This window comes from Cebus imitator, unplaced genomic scaffold (assembly GCF_001604975.1).
Source record: "Cebus imitator isolate Cc_AM_T3 unplaced genomic scaffold, Cebus_imitator-1.0 Scaffold350, whole genome shotgun sequence".
NCBI lineage: Eukaryota > Metazoa > Chordata > Mammalia > Primates > Cebidae > Cebus > Cebus imitator.
This window is the reverse complement of record NW_016107665.1, coordinates 1,969,728-1,988,618: the sequence shown is the minus strand read 5'-3', so window position 1 is coordinate 1,988,618 and position 18,891 is coordinate 1,969,728. Positions and strand designations below refer to the sequence as shown.

Sequence of the window (18,891 nt, the reverse complement as noted above, 5' to 3'; positions counted from 1 at the left end):
GGGTGAATCATTTTGGAATCAGATTCTCCAGCCCCAGTTGATCCTTCCCTCAGATGCCTGAAGCCCCTGCTTACATCTTGTCTGCAAACTCATGAGAGACCTTGAGCTAGAAACACCCAGCAGAGCTGCCCCCAAATTTCTGAAACACAGAAACTGTGAGACAATAAGCTTTGGGGTAATTTGTTAATGCAGTAGTAGATACCTAACACACATTATACTACAGGAAAAAGCTCAGACTTTTATACTACAGACACAGAAGGCCAGATATGGTATGATTCCATTTATATGAAACATTCATAACAGGCAAATCCAAAGAGATAGAAAGTAGTTTGCTGATTACCAGGGGCTGGAGGAACAGAGGAATGGAGAGCAAATGCTAATAAGTATGAGGTTTCTTCTTGGAGTGAAAATGAATTGGATAGTGGTAATGGGTGCATAATCTCGTGAATATACTAAAAACCACTGAATTGTACATGTTAAAGAATTTTATGGCATATGGACTGTGAATTATATCTGAATTATGTATGTGTGTGTCTGTATTTGGGACAGAGCAGCAGATGGAAGTTGGAAGGACTTTGAGGAGGGTGTTAATGAAAACCTGGAGATCCTGAAAGAAATTGTTGAGAAGCATGGCCTTTGAGGAGGCTGCAGGTATAGTCTTAAGGAAAGTAAGGGAAATCTTATTGTCAATTAGAGGAGGGGATTCTTGTTTTGTACTGGCAGAAAATTTAGCAACATTGTTACCAGCAATAACTCCTAACAGAAAATGTGTCTAATGAACTGGGTGATTAGCTAATGGGATGTCCATACACAGGGTTTTTTTTTTTTCTTTTTTTGTTCTAAGGCTGGGTAATTTATAAAAAGAGGTTTATTTGGCTTACAGTTCTGCAGGCTGTACGGGAAGCATGGTGCTGGCATCTGCTTCTGATGAGGGCCTCAGGAAGCTTACAACCTTGGTGGAAAGAGAAGGGGGAGCTCGAATGTCGCAGGGCAAGAGAGGGAGCAGAGAGCCATACACAGTGTTGAATGTGCTTCCTTAATTCTTGTCACTTATACTAACATACAAGAGAAAGATAAGCTAAAGGAAGAACTAATAATACAGAATTAATAATTGAGGGTTTCAAAAATTCCCAGACTTTTCAGATGGCAAGTGATGCCAAAATTAAGAAATGGCTTCAAGACAAAGATATAATTGAGGGCACTTCCAGGAGAACATACTCTAAAGATGAAATTGAGGACATGACTATACAATCCTTTCTCAAGACTTCAAAATGAACCAAAATGGCACTTTAGAGAACTATTAAAACAATAGAGTTCATTAGATTATTACTGTAAGTAGTTCTTCCCATTGTCTCAGCAGACAAGGCCCAATTTACAGAGGGGTTATTCTGAAGGGATTTTGGTGTGGCATTTGTCTATTGGCATAAACCCCAATAAGATTCACAGGATACCCTTAACATTTTAAAATATTATATTGTCAGTTAATAGGGTTGCTAAGAAATAATTCAAAAATTAAATAATATATTCTATTAGCAGAACCACTCTTAGCTTAGATTGAAAGGACAGAGAGAATACAAAAATGCCTTTGGGCTTCCAAACTTCTACAAGCAGAAAGCAGACTGAGAAAACAACTCAGCTAGAAAGACATGCGAAAAAGCAGCCAGGCATAGTGGCTAATACCTGTAATCCCAGCACTTTGGGAGGCTGAAGTGGGTGGATCACCTGAGGTCAGGAGTTCGAGACCAACCTGGCCAACATGGTGAAATCCCATCTCTACTAAAAATACAAAAATTAGCCAGGCATGGTGGCGTGCACCTGTAATCACAGCTACTTGGGAGGCTGAGGTGGAAGAATCACTTGAACCCAGGAGGCCAAGGCTGCAGTGGGTTGAGACTGCACCACTGCACTCCAGATTGGGAGACAGAGTGAAACTGTCTCAAAAAAAAAAAAAGAAAGAGAAAAAGAAAAGGAAAGGAAAGGAAAGAAAGAGAGAGAGAGAAAGAAAGAGAAAAAGAACAAAAGAGAAAGAAAGAAAGAAAGAAAAAGAAAGAAAGAAAGAAAAAGAGTGGCTCATGCCTATAATCCCAGCATGTTGAGAGGCTGAGGTGGGTGGAGCACTTGAGCCCAATAGTTGGAGACCCACCTGGGTAACATGGTGAATACCTGTCTCTTAAAAAAATAAATAAAGTATAATCGGAAGGCAGAACTAAGAGCCCAGAGAACATGGCCAAGAGCTAAGAATTATTCTGAAGTCTTGAGTACTAATCAAGAGTTGTCAACCTCTGTCTGACTGAATCTCATGATTGCCAGTCTCCTGTATGTCTTCCATTTCCCTACTTTTTGAAGAGAGTATCTAGCACTTATCCTGCATCTACTGTGCTATTGTATGTTACACATATGGGGAACAAATAAAGTTCACACGTCATAAGATCAGGAGAAACTGTACTTGAGTTGCTGTACCTAAGGAACTCCTCCCGAGGAGCTGTCATTCACACTTGGACCTGACCCAATTTAGATGGTAAGATACTGGGCTTTGAGCTGATGAAACTTCTGGAGGATTTAAAAGGAGGTAAGAGTATTTTGCACTGGGAAGGACATAAATCATTGGGGACCAGAGGTCAGACTCTGGTATCTAGCTTCCAAGTTGACTCCCAGTGATTCCTACCTCCTAATATTCACAATCTATACAAACTCTCCAGCATTTATTCGGTCCCATGTAACCCATGGACTATGGCAAATGTGATGATATGTGACTTAAGGCTAATTTATAAAAGAGTGACTTCTGCCTGATACTCTCTATGTCTCATCACTTACTCTGCGGGAAGCCAACTCCCATGACATTAAGATACCCCAGCAGCCCTACGGAGAGGTCCTTGTGGTGACAAACTGAGCCCCCTTGCTACCACCAGGCAGAGGACTGACTCTTGCCAGCAGTCATGCAAGTAAGCCACATGGAAGCATTTCTTACAGCCCTGGAGCATTTTTTTTTTTTTTTTTTTTTTTTTGAGACGGAGTTTCGCTCTTGTTACCCAGGCTGGAGTGCAATGGCGCGATCTCGGCTCACCGCAGCCTCTGTCTCCTGGGTTCAGGCAATTCTCCTGCCTCAGCCTCCTGAGTAGCTGGGATTATAGGCACGCGCCACCATGCCCAGCTAATTTTTTGTATTTTTAGTAGAGACGGGGTTTCACCATGTTGACCAGAATGGTCTCGATCTCTTGACCTCGTGATCCACCCGCCTCGGCTTCCCAAAGTGCTGGGATTATAGGTGTGAGCCACCGTGCCCGGCCTGGAGCATTCTTTAGATGACTCTAACACCCTGTCTGCAACCTCATTAGAGACTGCGCCAGACCCACAAGACTATATTGCTCCTGATTTCCCAATTCCTTCTCCGAAAGTTTATTTTAAGCTGTAGTAGATAATAAACCATTTCTCATGCTTTTGTTTCTGTTCTCATATTAAAATGATATTTGGGCTGGGCACGGTGGTTCATGCCTGTAATCCCAGAACTTTGGGAGGCTGAGGTGGGTGGATCACCTGAGGTCAAGTTCAAGACCAGCCTGGCCAACATGGTGAAACACTGTCTCTACTAAAAATAGAAAAATTAGCCAGGCAGGGTGGCGGGTGCCTGTAATCCCAGCTACTTAGGAGGCTGAGGCAGGAGAATCGCTTGAACTCAGGAGGCAGAGGTTGCAGTGAGCCCAGGTCATGCGGCTGCACTCCAGGCTGGGTGACATAGTGAGACTCCAACTCAAAAAAAGAAAAAAAAAACCTGGGTATCTGGAGGCTCCTATTGAATGAGATTTTCTCTGTATCACACACACAGAGAGTACATATTTTACCAGAATATTTTATTCAAGAGTTAACACTTTTTTCAAAAAGTAAAAACAATAGAATTACTTCCCTGAGTATAAAGAACTAATTCTACAATAAAAGACCATTACAAAATTAAGCAATTAGAGGTACATAATTGTCTGCTTTCAATTATACTCTATTTCAAATTTATTCTTAAAAATTTCATATGTTTTGGAACACTGATGTTTAAAAAAAACCCTCATTTTGCACCTGTGGTGTTAAGATATCAGTCCAATCTGTCTTTATCAAATTCAAGGGCAATCTTCAAAGCAGTGCTATTGAGGCCAACAGATTGCATGTTACATATGATAGAAACAATGATTCCTCTCGGGGGAACCTTGTTATTTAGAGTCTCTGTATCCAGTTCTTCAGGAAGGACCAGCAGGACACTACTGGCACCCACTGCCCCTCCAGTATGTGAAGCATAATGCCGTTGCTTTCTACAAGAACCATACGTTTGTTTCTTTTCCACCACACCCCATGCCATTGCGTATTTACCCTCTTTATCCCAGGACATCTCTGTGTTGGGGACTGGTGTCCACATCATAACCATTGTTTCTGGCTTGAGGTATCCAGGTAAAAGATTTTCATTGGAGTTCTTAAACAGCCCGACTTGGTAACCATACAGCATTGCATTCCCAAATTTCAGAAGGTCACCCACTGTAGACAGAAATCCACCACCAGCCCATTTATAGGAGTTATCCACATAGGGTGTGTTGACAAGACGTTTCTTTTTATTGTAAACATAAAATCTAAAAGGAAATAAGAAAGAATCGTTAAAATTTCATAATCGCTGACTTCACACGATAGAAAAATGTGTACATGAGACAGATTGTATTTCAATGTAATGATCATACATCCTCAGAAACTACAAACCACTAATTTTCAGTATGATTCAGGTCTTAATGACACACGGATAACTAAGTAAGGTAGTCTAATTACCTTTTGAATTAAAGCATAGAATGTGAGTTTTTTCTACTGGTATGGCTTGTCCATGCTGAGTGTATCAAACTTTTAATACCTGCAAAAATTTATTGGTTAATATTATACATAATATTTACCCTGTGCATATGGAGAAACTTATCATTTGGTACATATTCCTTGTCCTTGGGGTCAATATTGAATTGTGCCACAATTGAAATTTATAACCAAAACTGTAAACATCCAAAGCACATTGGGATGTTTAGGAATAAGGTTATTTGTAAGAATACTAGATTTCTTGGATAAAAATACCATATAAGCTGGGTGCAGTGGCCCGTGCCTATAGTCCCAGCTACTCAGGAGGCTGAGGCAGGAGGATTGCTTGAGCCCAGGAGTTTGAGTCCGGCTGAGCAGCAAAGCAAGACCCTATTTTAAAAAATAAAACCTCTAAAAAAAAGCCACATGCGTATCATATATAATGATGTGATATGCTACTTTCTTAGTGCAGTGGGAAAGGCTGGAGTTAGCAAACTCTAGTTTGAATCCTTTCTTCTTTTTTCAAGATTCTTATACATCCCCTAAAAGTACAAGTCATAATATTGGATGAAGTAGGGTTGGCAGTTAGAAAGGGAGTGGCCACAGGTATTTATCGGAAGATTTAAAAAGGAAAAAAGGTCTAAAGGGGATCTTAGCATGCTCTTTAGAAAATCAATGACTTGATACATGGTTTTCTCATTGTCTCAAAGGCAACATATCTAAAACTAAGTTAATCTCTTCCAAACCTTCCTGTCTTGTTTCTTTCTTGACATTAAAGCCTTCATTATACAACTTTTGATGACTTTTTTGCCCCAAACACTCATATCCCATAAGATGCTAAATCCTACTTATTCAATCTCTGCTTTGTGACTTACCCTTCTCCATTCCTTCCATTCCTATGACAACTCTCATATTTTAGTCCCTCATTACTTTCTGTCTCAAATCCTGATTGTATTTGTAATTCCAGCCAACCAAGTAAAATTAAATTTAAAAAGAAGTTACATAATAGAAACACATTTTCTCATTGAGAAATAATTTTTTACTTTTTTGGAGACAGAGTCTTGCACTATTGCCTAGGCTGGACTGCAGTAATACAATCAGGGTTAACTGTAGCCTCAACCTCCAGGGCTCAAGCAATCTTCCTGCCTCAGCCTCTTGAGCAGCTGGGACCATAGGTGTGTACCACCATGCCCGGCTTTTTTTTTTTTTTTTTTTTTTTTTTTTTGGGTGGGGGTTTTTTTTTTTTTTTTTTTTTTTTTTTTTTTTTTTTTTGGAGTCCTGCTCTGTTGTCCAGGCTGGAGTGTAGTGGCACGATCTCAGCTCACTGCAACCTCTGCCTCCCAGGCTCAAGCAATTCTCCTGCCTTAGTCTCCCTAGTAGCTGGGATTATAGGTGCTGTCACCATGCCAGGCTAATATTTTCCATATATTTATTTTTTTGAGACAGAGTTTTGCTCTTGTTGCCCAGGCTGGAATGCAATGGTGCGATCTCAGCTCACTGTAACCTCTGCTTCCCAGGTTCAAGCGATTCTCCTGCCTCAGCCTCCTGAGTAGCTGGGATACAGGCACCCACCATCAGGCCCAGCTAATTTTTGTAGTTTTAGTAGAGACGGGGTTTTGCTGTGTAGGCCAGCCTGGTCTTAAACTCCTGACTTCAAGTGATCTGCCCACCTCGGAATCCCAAAGTGTTGGGATTACAAGCATGAGCCACGGCGTCTGGCCTATTTATTGATTTTTCAGACAGAGTCTTGCTCTGTTGCCCAGGCTAGAGTGCCATGGTGTGATCTCAGCTCACTGCCTCAGCCTCCCCAATAGACGGGATTACAGGCGTGCACCACCATACCCAGCTAATTTTTTTTTGTATTTTTAGTAGAGATGGCACTTCATCATGTTGGCCAGGCTGTTTCGAACTCCTGAGCTCAGGAGATCCAGCCCTCTCGGCCTCCCAAAATGCTGGGATTACAGGCGTGAGCCACTGTGCCCAGCCGAATTTATTTTTCCCCTTGAGATGAGTCTTGCTCTTTCGCCCAGGGTGGAGTGCAATGGTGTGATCTCGGCTCACTGTAACCTCTGCCTCCCAGGTTCAAGCGATTCTCTCTGCCTCAGCCTCCCAAGCTGCTAGGATTACAGGTGCCTACCACCAGACCCAGATTTATTTTTTTTAATTAGTTAATTAATTTTTTTTTAGTAGGGATGGCATTTCCCCATGTTGGCCAGGCTAGTCAGGAACTCCTGACCTTATGTAATCTGCCAGCCTTGGTTTCCCAAAGTGCTGGGATTACAGGTGTGAGCCACTGTGCCCAGCCCTGTAACTTCCTTTTGAGAGTAAAGCATTTCAAACCATTTACATTAAGACTGGAAACTAGAATTCCTCAGTCATTCCTCCTTTAAATATAAAAACACGGAGACTTCCAGACTTTAGGATTCTAACTTTAATAAAGCAAATTCTAGATTTTAATCTCTTAGTTCTTTTTCACATAGGACAAATTAGTACATTTTTATGAAAATAATTTTGTTCAGCTGAAAGATAAACTACTATTTCAAGTTCTTAGAACATGTCTGCTTACAAGAATATAGACAAAAGTTCTTGACTAAGTTACTGAGGCATTTTTGTAACTAACTGATGGGATGATGCCAGATGACAAACAGTTTCCTCATACTTATTTATAAGAATCGCCAGATTCTGCTTAAGAGTGTTACATAACCACCGAAATCTACACCTACAAACTTAGAAACTAAAAATCCTTTTTTTCAAGAGTGGGGGGACAGGGTCTTACTCTGTCACCTAGGCTAGAATGCAGTGGTGTGATCCCAGGCTCAGGTAATCCCCAACCTCAGCCTCCTGAGTAGCTGGGACTACAGGCAAACACAACCTTGCCTGGCTAATTTTTGTATTTTATTTTATATTTTTTTTGTAGAGACAGGGTTTTGCCATGTTGCTCTAGGTTGGTCTCGAACTCCTGGGCTCAAGCAATCCCAAAGTGTTGTGATTATAGGCATGAGCCACTGTGCCCAGCCTTATTTTTAAAATGCTTCTTAAATGCCTTTAGAGACAATATCATCACCTAGTATTTATTGTTACAAGAAGTTTGAAAACCAACAGAATTTCAAATGCATATTATAAAAACAATGCCACTTTAACATCTAGTATTAACATTTATTGAACTACTAGTAGAGAGTCCGTCAGCTAAAGGCGTGAAAAAGAGCTTGATATGGAACAATTCTTAATTCTGGAAGACACTTTAGAAATAGAAGGTAAAGGCCGGGCGCGGTGGCTCAAGCCTGTAATCCCAGCACTTTGGGAGGCCGAGGTGGGTGGATCACGAGGTCAAGAGATCGAGACCATCCTGGTCAACATGGTGAAACCCTGTCTCTACTAAAAATACAAAAAATTAGCTGGGCATGGTGGCGCGTGCCTGTAATCCCAGCTACTCAGGAGGCTGAGGCAGGAGAATTGCCTGAACCCAGGAGGCGGAGGTTGCGGTGAGCCGAGATCGCGCCATTGCACTTCACCCTGGGTAACATGAGTGAAACTCCGTCTCAAAAAAAAAAAAAAAAAAGAAATAGAAGGTAAAGGCCATATCTATACTGCCAAAATACAGCAAAGGCTGAGAGAAGGTGGAGATGGTTAATGGGTACAAAAGAAACAGAAATAATTAATAAGATCCAGTATTTGATAGTATAACATGGTGACTACGGTCAATAATAATTGTATATTTTTAAATAACTAAAAGAGTAGGATTGGATTATTTGTAATACAAAGGATAAATAATTGAGGGAATGGATACCTCATTTTCCACGATGTGATTGTTACACATTGCATGCCTGTATCAAAACATCTCATGTATCCCATAAATACATACAGCTGCTATATACCCATAAAAACTGAAATGAAAAATTTTAAACATTAAAAAAATGCAGCATACACTCCAGAAAACATCCATTTTATTTGGTTTTCATCCCATCTAGTTATAAAATTAGAAATTTTTGTTGCAAACATTGTGCCAAACACATAGAAAATATGGCCAAATTCTAATAATAAGCCAAGGCATTGACTGAGGATTCCCCTTTCAACAAATTGAGTGTCTTTCAGTGGCAAGAACATTCACTGAACTCCTTCGTGATGTTTACTCACAGAGTTATTTAGTGTACTTGCCTATACAGAGTATATTAGCTACACAGAATCAATATAGTTATGCTCCTAAATAGAATCAATGTTCCCATTGTTCCATTTAAGAAACTCCCAATTTTATTCAAGACAACAGCATACCCAGCTAAAAACAATTTTCTTGCCTCCCTTACAGCTAAGTGTAATCATGTGACTCAAATCTAAGCAAAAGAATTTAAGTGCTATTGTGAGGCAGGATTCTAATGAGATACTTTAAGCAGGTGACGGTACGGTACTATTTTAAAGACGTGCATAAACACACGGAGATGGAATAAAGAGAAATATTTACTCCTGGAAACACAGTAACTCTAAAAAGCCCTACTCAGGATATTACAAACCGATTTATGGTTATACCCAACAAGTCAGGAGACTAAATAACAAAGCTAGAAACATTTTTTTCCCCGCAAAATGGTACCATAAAATACATGATTACAAACATATGTATTTAGTAAGTTTTACTTTAAGGTTTTATTTTTGTCTGTAACCAAAAAGATTCCTTTTACTCCCAAAATTCCCCCCAAAAGCTGGTGCTTTTAAACTCCTTTAAAATAATTATTACAAAAAATAATCAGAGTTGAGTTCTAGAGGCCCAAATAAATACTGTATCAAATAAAATAAAACAAGGCAAATGGACAAAACATTTTCCTGTGTAACAAAATTTCCTTCTTTTAGTGCCCTATTTTATTTTAGCAGCCCATTTTATCTAACTAAAATAATCAACTATCCTTTAGAACCATTGGGAACTACTAAAAATTAAAACAACCACACCAAAAGCATCTCAGAGCTGAGAGGGACCCTTAACACTAGAGATAGAAACCTGTTGCCTTTTTTCAAAGAATAGAAAATAAAATGAGCTAGGCTCATACCTGTAATCCCCACACTTTGGGAGTCTGAGGAGTGAGGATCATTTGAGGTCAGGAGTTTGTGCTCAGCCTGGAAAACACAGCAAGATCTCATCTCTACAAAAAATTTTAAAAATCAGCTGAGTGCGGTGGCACACATCTGTAGTTCCAGCTGCCTGGAAGGTTGATACAGGAGGATCACTTGAGCCAGGGAGTACAAGGCTGCAGTGAGCTATGATTGTGCCACTGCATTCCTGCCTGGGCAACAGAGTGAGATCTTGTCCCAAAAAAGGAAAAAAAAAAAAGAAAGAAAATGAAATTAACTCACCATCATATGGTATATTTTGATTTTCATGCAAGTCACAAGTTAATTACTCATCAAGAAAACAGGAAACAATAGCTGCTCTGCAGTCTGCACATTCACAGAGCCTTAATTTCTAGCTTAGTAAAGAGGCTCAATGAGTGGACATAATGTCCTTCTCCCTTTATATACAGAGCTACACATCCACTTTCAAAATTTCAAATGTGTAGGTCTAAATCACAGTTAAGGTCATCCATCTGTGCCATCTTTACTAGAGGATCATTTTTTAGATTCAACTGACAACTTCTGGTTTGTTTTTTGTTTTTTTTTGTTGTTGTTGTTTGTTTTGAGATAGGGTCTCCATCATTCAGGTTGGAGTGCAGTGGCACGATCACAGCTCACTGCAGCATCAACTTCCTGGGCTCAGGTGATCCTCCCACCTCAGCCTCCAAGTAGCTGGGACTACAGGCACGCACCACCATGCTCAGCTAATTTTTTTTTGTATTGTTTCACTATGTTGCCCAGGCTGGTCTTGAACACTTAGGCTCAAGCAATCTACCCTTCTCTGCCTCCCAGTGGTATTTATCATTTTTCTGGTGCTTTCCAGTAAAATATAATGCTAGACCCAAAAATAATAAACACAAACAGTCTCAAGTAGTTGAGAACCACAGGCCATTTAAAAAATTAAAATTCATTGCTTGTTGTTAACCTAATTTATTTTGGGTCCCCAAAAAATCTTTTAGGCCACAGACTGATTTGCAATGCATATTTAATCCTTTTAAATAAGCTGATAATTTAAAAATTACAATTTAAATACAACAGAAGATTGAACAAAACTAGTGTGTAGAAAGGAACATAAAGCTAAAAAAAATTTCTTTAATGGCACCATTTCATCTATTTCTTTATGAAGTGCAAGTAAGCCATTTGTAAAGCATGTACTAATGGAAATATGCAAGGTAAAAGTAACAGTTGATTTGTTAAATGTGCTACTTTTCTAACAAATCAAATAATAAAAAAGAAAACACTGTAACTGTAAAATTCCTATTAGTCATTAAGCCTCAAAATTCTCTCCCAAAGTCCTTTTCACAAATTACTAGTAGAAATTATAATAAAATTTTAGTTTGATATATTCCACTGAATGGCTTTCAAACTTTTTTTTCAACCTCAACAAAACTGAATGAAAACACACACATGCACACCACCCTTCTAAAACAGGAGTTTTATGGAGCAACACAGTAGCCCGTGGCATAGATGGGTGGTTGTTGACCAAACTGACTCTTCTCTTCTTACTTAGTAATAAAGTATAGCAAGGCGCATGCCTGCTCAGCTAGAAATTACATTTCTCAGCCTCCCTTGTTGCAAAGTGTGATCATATAGCTACGTTTTTCAACAGAAGGTGGGCAGAAATGAAGTGTGGCACTTGCAAGTCTTAACCTTAAGGCCCCGAGTACATGCTTCATCCCACCCTTTCTCTTTCCAGGAAGCTGGGGCACCTGCGGTGCTCTGATTGAGCTTCAGGTGTACAGATAGGGACACCACTGAGGAGGGAGGAGCAGTAAGATGGATGAATCTGGGCTCTTAAACGCTTGTGGGGAACCAATCAGAAATGTTCATCTCAAGAATGTTGCATGGGAGAATTAAAGTTTTATTTTCCTCATGCCACTGCATTTTGGTGTCTCTTTAATGTAGCAGCTAGCCTTTACCCCAAAGCTTATATTTAACTTTACTACCTGCAGTGTACTTTATCATATTCTATATTGTTTCATTAAAAAAAAGAAATCCTGGTACTCAACCCTCTAAACTGATTTTCCAACTCAATAATTGAACATTACCTACAGTTTGAATACTACTATGGTAGGAAGAGAGAGGAGTAAAAAGATACAGATCAGTAAAGAATACAAATACATAACAAACTGAATTTATTCTGACCTTAAATAATCAAGACAGAACTCAACTGGCCATTTTATAAACTTCCGACTCACCCTCCTAACATCTGACACAACTGCCCTTTCATAAGTATTCTTTGTTCTTTCTGAATTAAAGTATTTTTGACAAGTTACCAAGTATTTGCTTTCCAAATACTTTTTCCTCTACTAATAAAACCCCAAATTACTTTAAAAGGTCAAACAAATCTTTATTGCATTTGCTAACACTGTGTCTCAAATTTGTGTCTACAAAATAAGCTCAAATGTTTAAAATTCAAATACTTCCATGTGTGATTTTTGAAGTATACCAGTTCATACAAGGAATCTTTATGTATTTGGTTTGCATTATTTTGATCCTGTCTCATCTCAACTTAACATGTAAATTTTTTAGCACTTACATATACTCTTGGGCTTGTTTTATTTAATTCACTAATTAATTAATTTTTAGAGATAGGATCTTGCTTTGTCACCCAGGCTAGAGTGCAGATCATAGCTTATTGTACCCTGAAACTCCAGGGCTCAAGCAATCCTCTCCTCCTGATTTGCTAGGACAACAGGCATGTGCTACCATGCCCCACCAATTTTTTAAAGAATTTTTGTAGGGATGGGGTCTCAATCTTACCAAGGCTGGTCTCAAACTCCTGGCCTCAAATGATCCTCCTGCCTTGGCCTCTCAAAGTGCTGGGATTACAGGCATGAGCCACACAGCACCTGGCCAGAGTTATTTTAGATTATGCAAATTAGTAGTTAAAACTAAGTCTTAGAGAATCTCTTCATAACAGAAAGCATATATTAAAATATAAAATTTGTAAAGGCTAAAATGCTGACTAAACCCTTTCCTATTACAGTGATAAATGAATCAAATATGAAATTATATAAAATCATAGCATTTTTCACTCCTAAGGATAAAAATTCTAGTTAATTTGTCAAAATCTGTTCTAAAGCCTCTCCATAAATTATATTAAAGTCTGCTTAAGCAATTTGCCAAGGATTTTGTTTGAACACCCAATTCAAATTTACATAAGTAACTTCAACTCAATATTTTACATTTAAAAGCTGTAGAAGAAAACGGAGAGAAACTGTGGCTTAAATGTTTTTAATCTTAACCCTTATGAAAAAGTACCTAAGGATGCCTAACTATAAGATAGTGTTTTATACTCAGTTTTTAAATGTTCAATTATTTTAGTTAGATCTTATTTTGTATTTTTGTAATATATTAAAAAACTTTTTTTGAGACAGGGTCTTGCTCTGTCACCCAGGCTGGAGTGCAGTGGCACAATCACAGGTTACTGCAGCCTCAACCTTCCAGACTCAAGTGATCCTCCCACCTTAGCCTCCCAAGTAGTCAGGACTATAGGTACACATTACCATGCCTGGCTAATTCTTTTTGTGTTTTTGGTAGAGATAGGGTTTTACCGTGTTACCTAGGCTGGTCTTAAACTCCTGAGCTCGGGAAATCCACCTGCTTCAGCCTCCCAAAGTGCTGGAATTACAGGTGTGAGCCACCGTACCCAGCCCCCAAAATCTTAGTTACCCTTATTAATGGCATGCAGCAGAGGCCTACATAATCCAACTAAGAGCATTTTAATGTTCACTATCAACACACACAAAATCAACCAGAAAATCATTCAATTAAAAAATATATATATATATACACATAAAAAAGAACAAAATCATGTCTTTGCAGCCACATAAATGTAGCTAGAGGCCATTATCCTAAGTGAATTAATGTAGAAACAGAAAATCAAATACCACATGTTCTTACTTATAAGTGGAAGCTAAACACTGGGTACACATGGACAGAAAGATGGAAACAAGAGACACTGAGGACTCCATAAAAGGGGACACAGGGAGGAGGGCAAGGGTTGAAAAACTACCTATTAGGTACTAAGTTCACTCTTTGGGCGACAGGTTCAATTTAAGTGCAAACCTCAGCATTACACTAAAAATCCATGTAACAAACCTGCACATGTACACCCTGAATCTAAAATAATAATTACAAAAAGAAATTAGGGATTACCATGTTAGCTATATACCTAAAGGGCAGTGTGGCCCCACTGATAACTGTGTTACATGATTATATTCTTTTTTGGTGGTGTGGTGGAGAGACAGTCTTGCTCTGTTGCTCAGACAAGAGTGTGGTGGGGTGGCCCTGATTCACTGCAATCTCCACCTTCTGGGCTTAAACAATCCTCCCACCTCAGTCTCCCGAGTAACTGGGATTCAGGCATGCACCACCATGCCTGGCTAATTTTTGTATTTTTTGTAAAGATGAGGTCTTGCTATGTTGCCCAAGCTGGTCTCGAACTCTTGGCCTCAAGCAATTCTCCTACCTTGGCCTCCTCAAGTGCTGGGATTACATGTGTGAGCCACTGTGCCTGGCTGTAACATGTATTCTTTTTGAAAGAAAATTTATGTACTTAATTGATTTACTTGCTGGATGTTGTTCTGTAAGCTCCTGGAGGGGAGGAGCTATGTCAGCTTAGCTCTACTATGTGGTACAGTATGTGGCATGTAGTGTTTGCTCAATAAATATTTACAAATGTATGGCAAAACAAAACAAAAAAATACACATATAGATAAGCAATCTAATAACAATTTACTGTTAGTTTTAATATTTTATATACTATTTTAAAAGCAACATATTAAATAATGACAGTGACAGATTACCACTGACTAAATAAGAATCCATGAGTGCATACTGGTATGAATAAATAAACAAGAGAGAAGGGAAGGCACTTTTTTTTAAATGGAGTCTCACTTGGTTGCCCAGGCTGGAGTGCAGTGACATTGTGATCTTGGCTCACTGCAACCTCCACCTCCTGGGTTCAAGGGATTCTCCTGCCTCAGCCTCCGAAGTAGTTGAGACTACAGGTGCATGCCACCACACCCAGCTAATTTTTTTTTATTTTTAGTAGAGATAGGGTTTTGCCATGTTGCCCAGGCTGGTCTCAAACTTGGCCTCAAGTGATCCACCCACTTCCCAAAGTGCTGTGATTACAAGCCTGAGCCACCATGCCCGGCCTGCACTTTCTTATAATAGAATGCCAATTAATAAGCATAGAGTGGAGGATAGAATTCAAAAATCACCATTTGACAACCATCAGTGTAATAACTGATTAAGTCATGAATCATCGATAGATGCTAAAACTAGTAGAAAGTTTGATGAGAAACGGGATTTTTACATCATCTCAAATTATCTCCTCCAAATATAAAGAAAAAATGGTAGCTTTACAATAACTTGACAGGCACCACCTCAAAAAGTGATTAAAATACCATCAGCAATAACGGGACAAACTGATGTCATGTGACTTCTGATAGATACGACAAGTAAATGCAATGTGGAATCATGGATTAGATCCTGGACCAGAAAAAAAAGAGTTTTTCTCCTCTTTTGCTATAAAGGACATTATTGGAACAACTGGCAAAATTTGAGTAAGGTATGTAGATTTGATAAAAGCATTGTATCTATGTTAATCTCCCAAATGTCCTTGTTGTTTGTTTATTTTTTTTCCTTTTTTGAGATGGAGTCTCACTGTGTTATCCAGCCTAAAGTGCAGTGGCACAATCTTGGCTCATTGCAAACTCAACCTCCCGTGTTCAAGCGATTCTCCTGCCTGAGCCTCCCATGTAGTTGGGATTACAGGCACCTGCCACCATGCCCAGCTAATTTTTGTATTTTTAGTAGAGAAAGGGTTGGTTTCACCATGCTGGCCAGGCTGGTCTCAAACTCCTGACCTCAGGTGATCCACCCACCTTGGCCTTCCAAAGTGTTGGGATTACAGGTGTGAGCCACCGCACCCAGCCCTGAATGTCCTTATTTTTAGAAAAATACATATTTTATACAAAAAAAAATTAGCTGGGTGTGGTGGTACATGCCTGTAGTCCTAGCTACTCGGGAGGCTGAGGCAGGGGAATTGCTTGGACCCAGGAAGCAGAGATTGCAGTGAGCCGAGACTGCGCCACTGCACTACAGCCTGGGCGACAGTGCGAGACTCCGTCTCAAAAAAAAAAAAAGAAAAGAAAATACACATTTTGATATTTACCTATTTATAGGTAAATATGTGTTGGGTATCACGTCAACAACTTACTTCCAAATGGTTCGGAAACAAACAAGCACACATGTAGACAGAAAGGTAATGCAAATGCGGTAAAATAACATTAAGGGAATCTGGGTGAAGGGGTATGTGAATTATTTGTACTACTCTTGCAACTTTTCTGGAAGTATAAAATTATTTCAAAATAGTATTAAAACAGTTAAAAACTAATAAAATGTAAACAAAGCATTAGCTAAAACATAAGAAAAGGAATGGCTGAAGAGCAAATTATAGATGCCTATGTTGGGTGCAGTTTTGGTTTAATTATTCATATGTTTGAAGAATTATTAATATTATTGCTTTCTTTTTTTTTTTTTTTGAGATGGAGTTTCAGTCTTGTTGCCCAGGCTGAAGTGCAATGGCACATTCTTGGCTTACCACAACCTCCGCCACCCGGGTTCAAGTGATTCTCCTGCCTTAGCCACCTGAGTAGCTGAGATTACAGGCATGCGCCACCACGCCCGGCTAATTTTGAATTTTTAGTGGAGACAGGGTTTCTCCATGTTGGTCAGGCTGGTCTCCTGCCTTGGCTTCCCAAAGTGCTGGGATTACAGGTGTTAGCTACCACGCCCGGCCCCTGCTGTCTTTCATCAAGGGGTCTTAGTGCACTTTATTAACACATTTTACTTCCTTCACTTTATAGATGAGAAAACAGACATGTAGAAGAGCTAAAATGTGGCAAGTTGATTTTGGAATGGAAACAAAGAAACTTTTACTTTTAATTAATAACACAGTGTTAAGATGTGATACAGCTAGACACAGCAGAAGGCATTCATTTACCTTGCTCTATTGTAAATCACTGGCTCATTTTCTTCCTGCACAGTTGTCAGCATATCCAAGTCATGGAATATTTTCTGCATATAGTCCAAATATTTACATCCTGAAGCTCTCTCTACTATGGCTGCCAGTAGGGTATAGCCAAAAGTTGAATACAAAAACTGACTACCTTGAGACATCATTGTAAGGAGGAAAAAAAGAAAATAATAATCAATATTATTCAAAGATATATAAAATATATTCCCACTGAAAACTGGCATACCTTTAAAACTGGAATATTTTACTTCAGCATTTAGAAGAACACAGGAAATACATCAAAAAATTGAGTTAACTTTGCAATTGTCCTTATTCCAAGTTAACACAAGAATAAAATTAAGACCAACATAAAATTTCACATAAATCTGCTCCTTTCTTTGATAATAAAGTAAGCAAATAAATACCACCTCAAAACAAAATAAAAGTCTTTCAAAGTGACAACAAAACAGGAAGAGGAAAAAGGGCAAATTTGATTTATTGGGTCAACTTTTTCTTAATCTACCTCTACTCATTGTTTAAGGCATAAATAGGCACACACATTCTTATTTTAATCAAATATATGGGCCAGATGTGGTGGCTCTCACTTGTATCCTAGCACTTTGGGAGGCCAAGGCGGGTGGATCACGAGGTCAGGAGTTGGAGACCAGCCTGGCCAACATGGTGAAACCCTGTCTCTACTAAAATATAAAAATTAGCTGGGTGTGATGGTGGGGGCCTGTAATCCCAGCTGTACGGGAGACTGAGACAGGAGAATTGCTTGAACCCAAGATGCGGAGGTTACAGTGAGCCGAGATGGTACCACTGCATTCCAGCCTGGGCAACAGAGCCAGACTCCGTCTCAAAAACAAATAAAGAAATAAATAAAATAAAATACATAAATGTAGACATACAAATCTTGTTTCAAATACATATTTAAATTTAAATACATATTAAAATATACATAATATTTCAAATAAGTAACTTTATATCATTTTGGGTTCTAGACAAACTCAAACTGGTTTGAGACAGGGTCTTCCTCTTGCTGTTGCCCAGGCTAGAGTACAGTGGTATAATCATAACTCACTGCAACCCTGAACTCCTGGGCTCAGGGATCCCCCACCTCAGCCTCCTGAGCAGCCAGGACTACTTACAGGTGCAGGCCACTGAACCTGGATAATTAAAAAATTTTTTTTGTAGAGACAGGGCCTCACTTTGTTGCCCAGACTAGTTTCAAACTGCTGGGCTCAAGCGATCCTCCCACCTTTGCCTCCCTAAGTGCTGGGATTATTGGGCATGAGCCAACTGTACCCAGCATGGAACTTTATTTTTAAGAAAAAATCCAAAATTATATTTTATTTGCTCTAATTATATATATTAACATCTATTCAACTAAAAGCTTTTAAAATGAAAATAGAATAAAAGTATATAAACCTATGGTAAATTTAGATATTAAGTAGCTTCAATAAGCACTAAATAAAAAAAAAACCAAAGATAATTATTTGTATAGATTGGCTTTTTGGGAAAAAATTGATGAACAGTTATTTCTTTCTTTCACTTTTGTTTTTGAGATGGAGTCTCGCTCTGTCACCCAGGCTAGAGTACAATGGCGTGATCTCGGCTCAAGGCAACCTCTGCCTCCTGAGTAGCTGGGACTACAGGTGCACGCCACCATGCCCGGCTAAATTTTGTATTTTTAGTAGAGATGGGGTTTCGCCATGTTGGCTAGGATGGTCTCGATCTCTTGACCTCAAGATCTGCCCGACTTGGCTTCCCAAAGTGCTGGGAGTACAGGCATGAACCACTGCACCCAGCCCAAACACTCCTTTCTTTAAGAAACAAAGGCACCGGCCGGGCGCGGTGGCTCACGCCTGTAATCCCAGCACTTTGGGAGGCCGAGGCGGGTGGATCACGAGGTCAAGAGATCGAGACCATCCTGGTCAACATGGTGAAACCCCGTC

General features: G+C 39.3%; 1 protein-coding gene across 2 annotated transcripts in view; it reads right to left on the bottom strand.

Moving 5' to 3' along the window:
- Positions 1-3,831: 3,831 nt before the first annotated feature.
- LACTB (lactamase beta) overlaps positions 3,832-18,891 on the bottom strand; it is a 20,198-nt gene continuing 5,138 nt past the window's right edge. The window contains exons 5-6 of one of the 2 annotated variants that reach the window (XM_017506209.2): positions 16,922-17,087; positions 3,832-4,604 (exon numbers count right to left, since the gene is read on the bottom strand). In XM_017506209.2, the coding sequence (XP_017361698.1) occupies positions 4,079-4,604; positions 16,922-17,087 (692 nt within the window). In that variant the 3' untranslated portion in view covers positions 3,832-4,078. The remainder of the gene's footprint in view (positions 4,605-16,921; positions 17,088-18,891) is intronic. The other variant, XM_017506210.2, reaches the window with a different exon arrangement.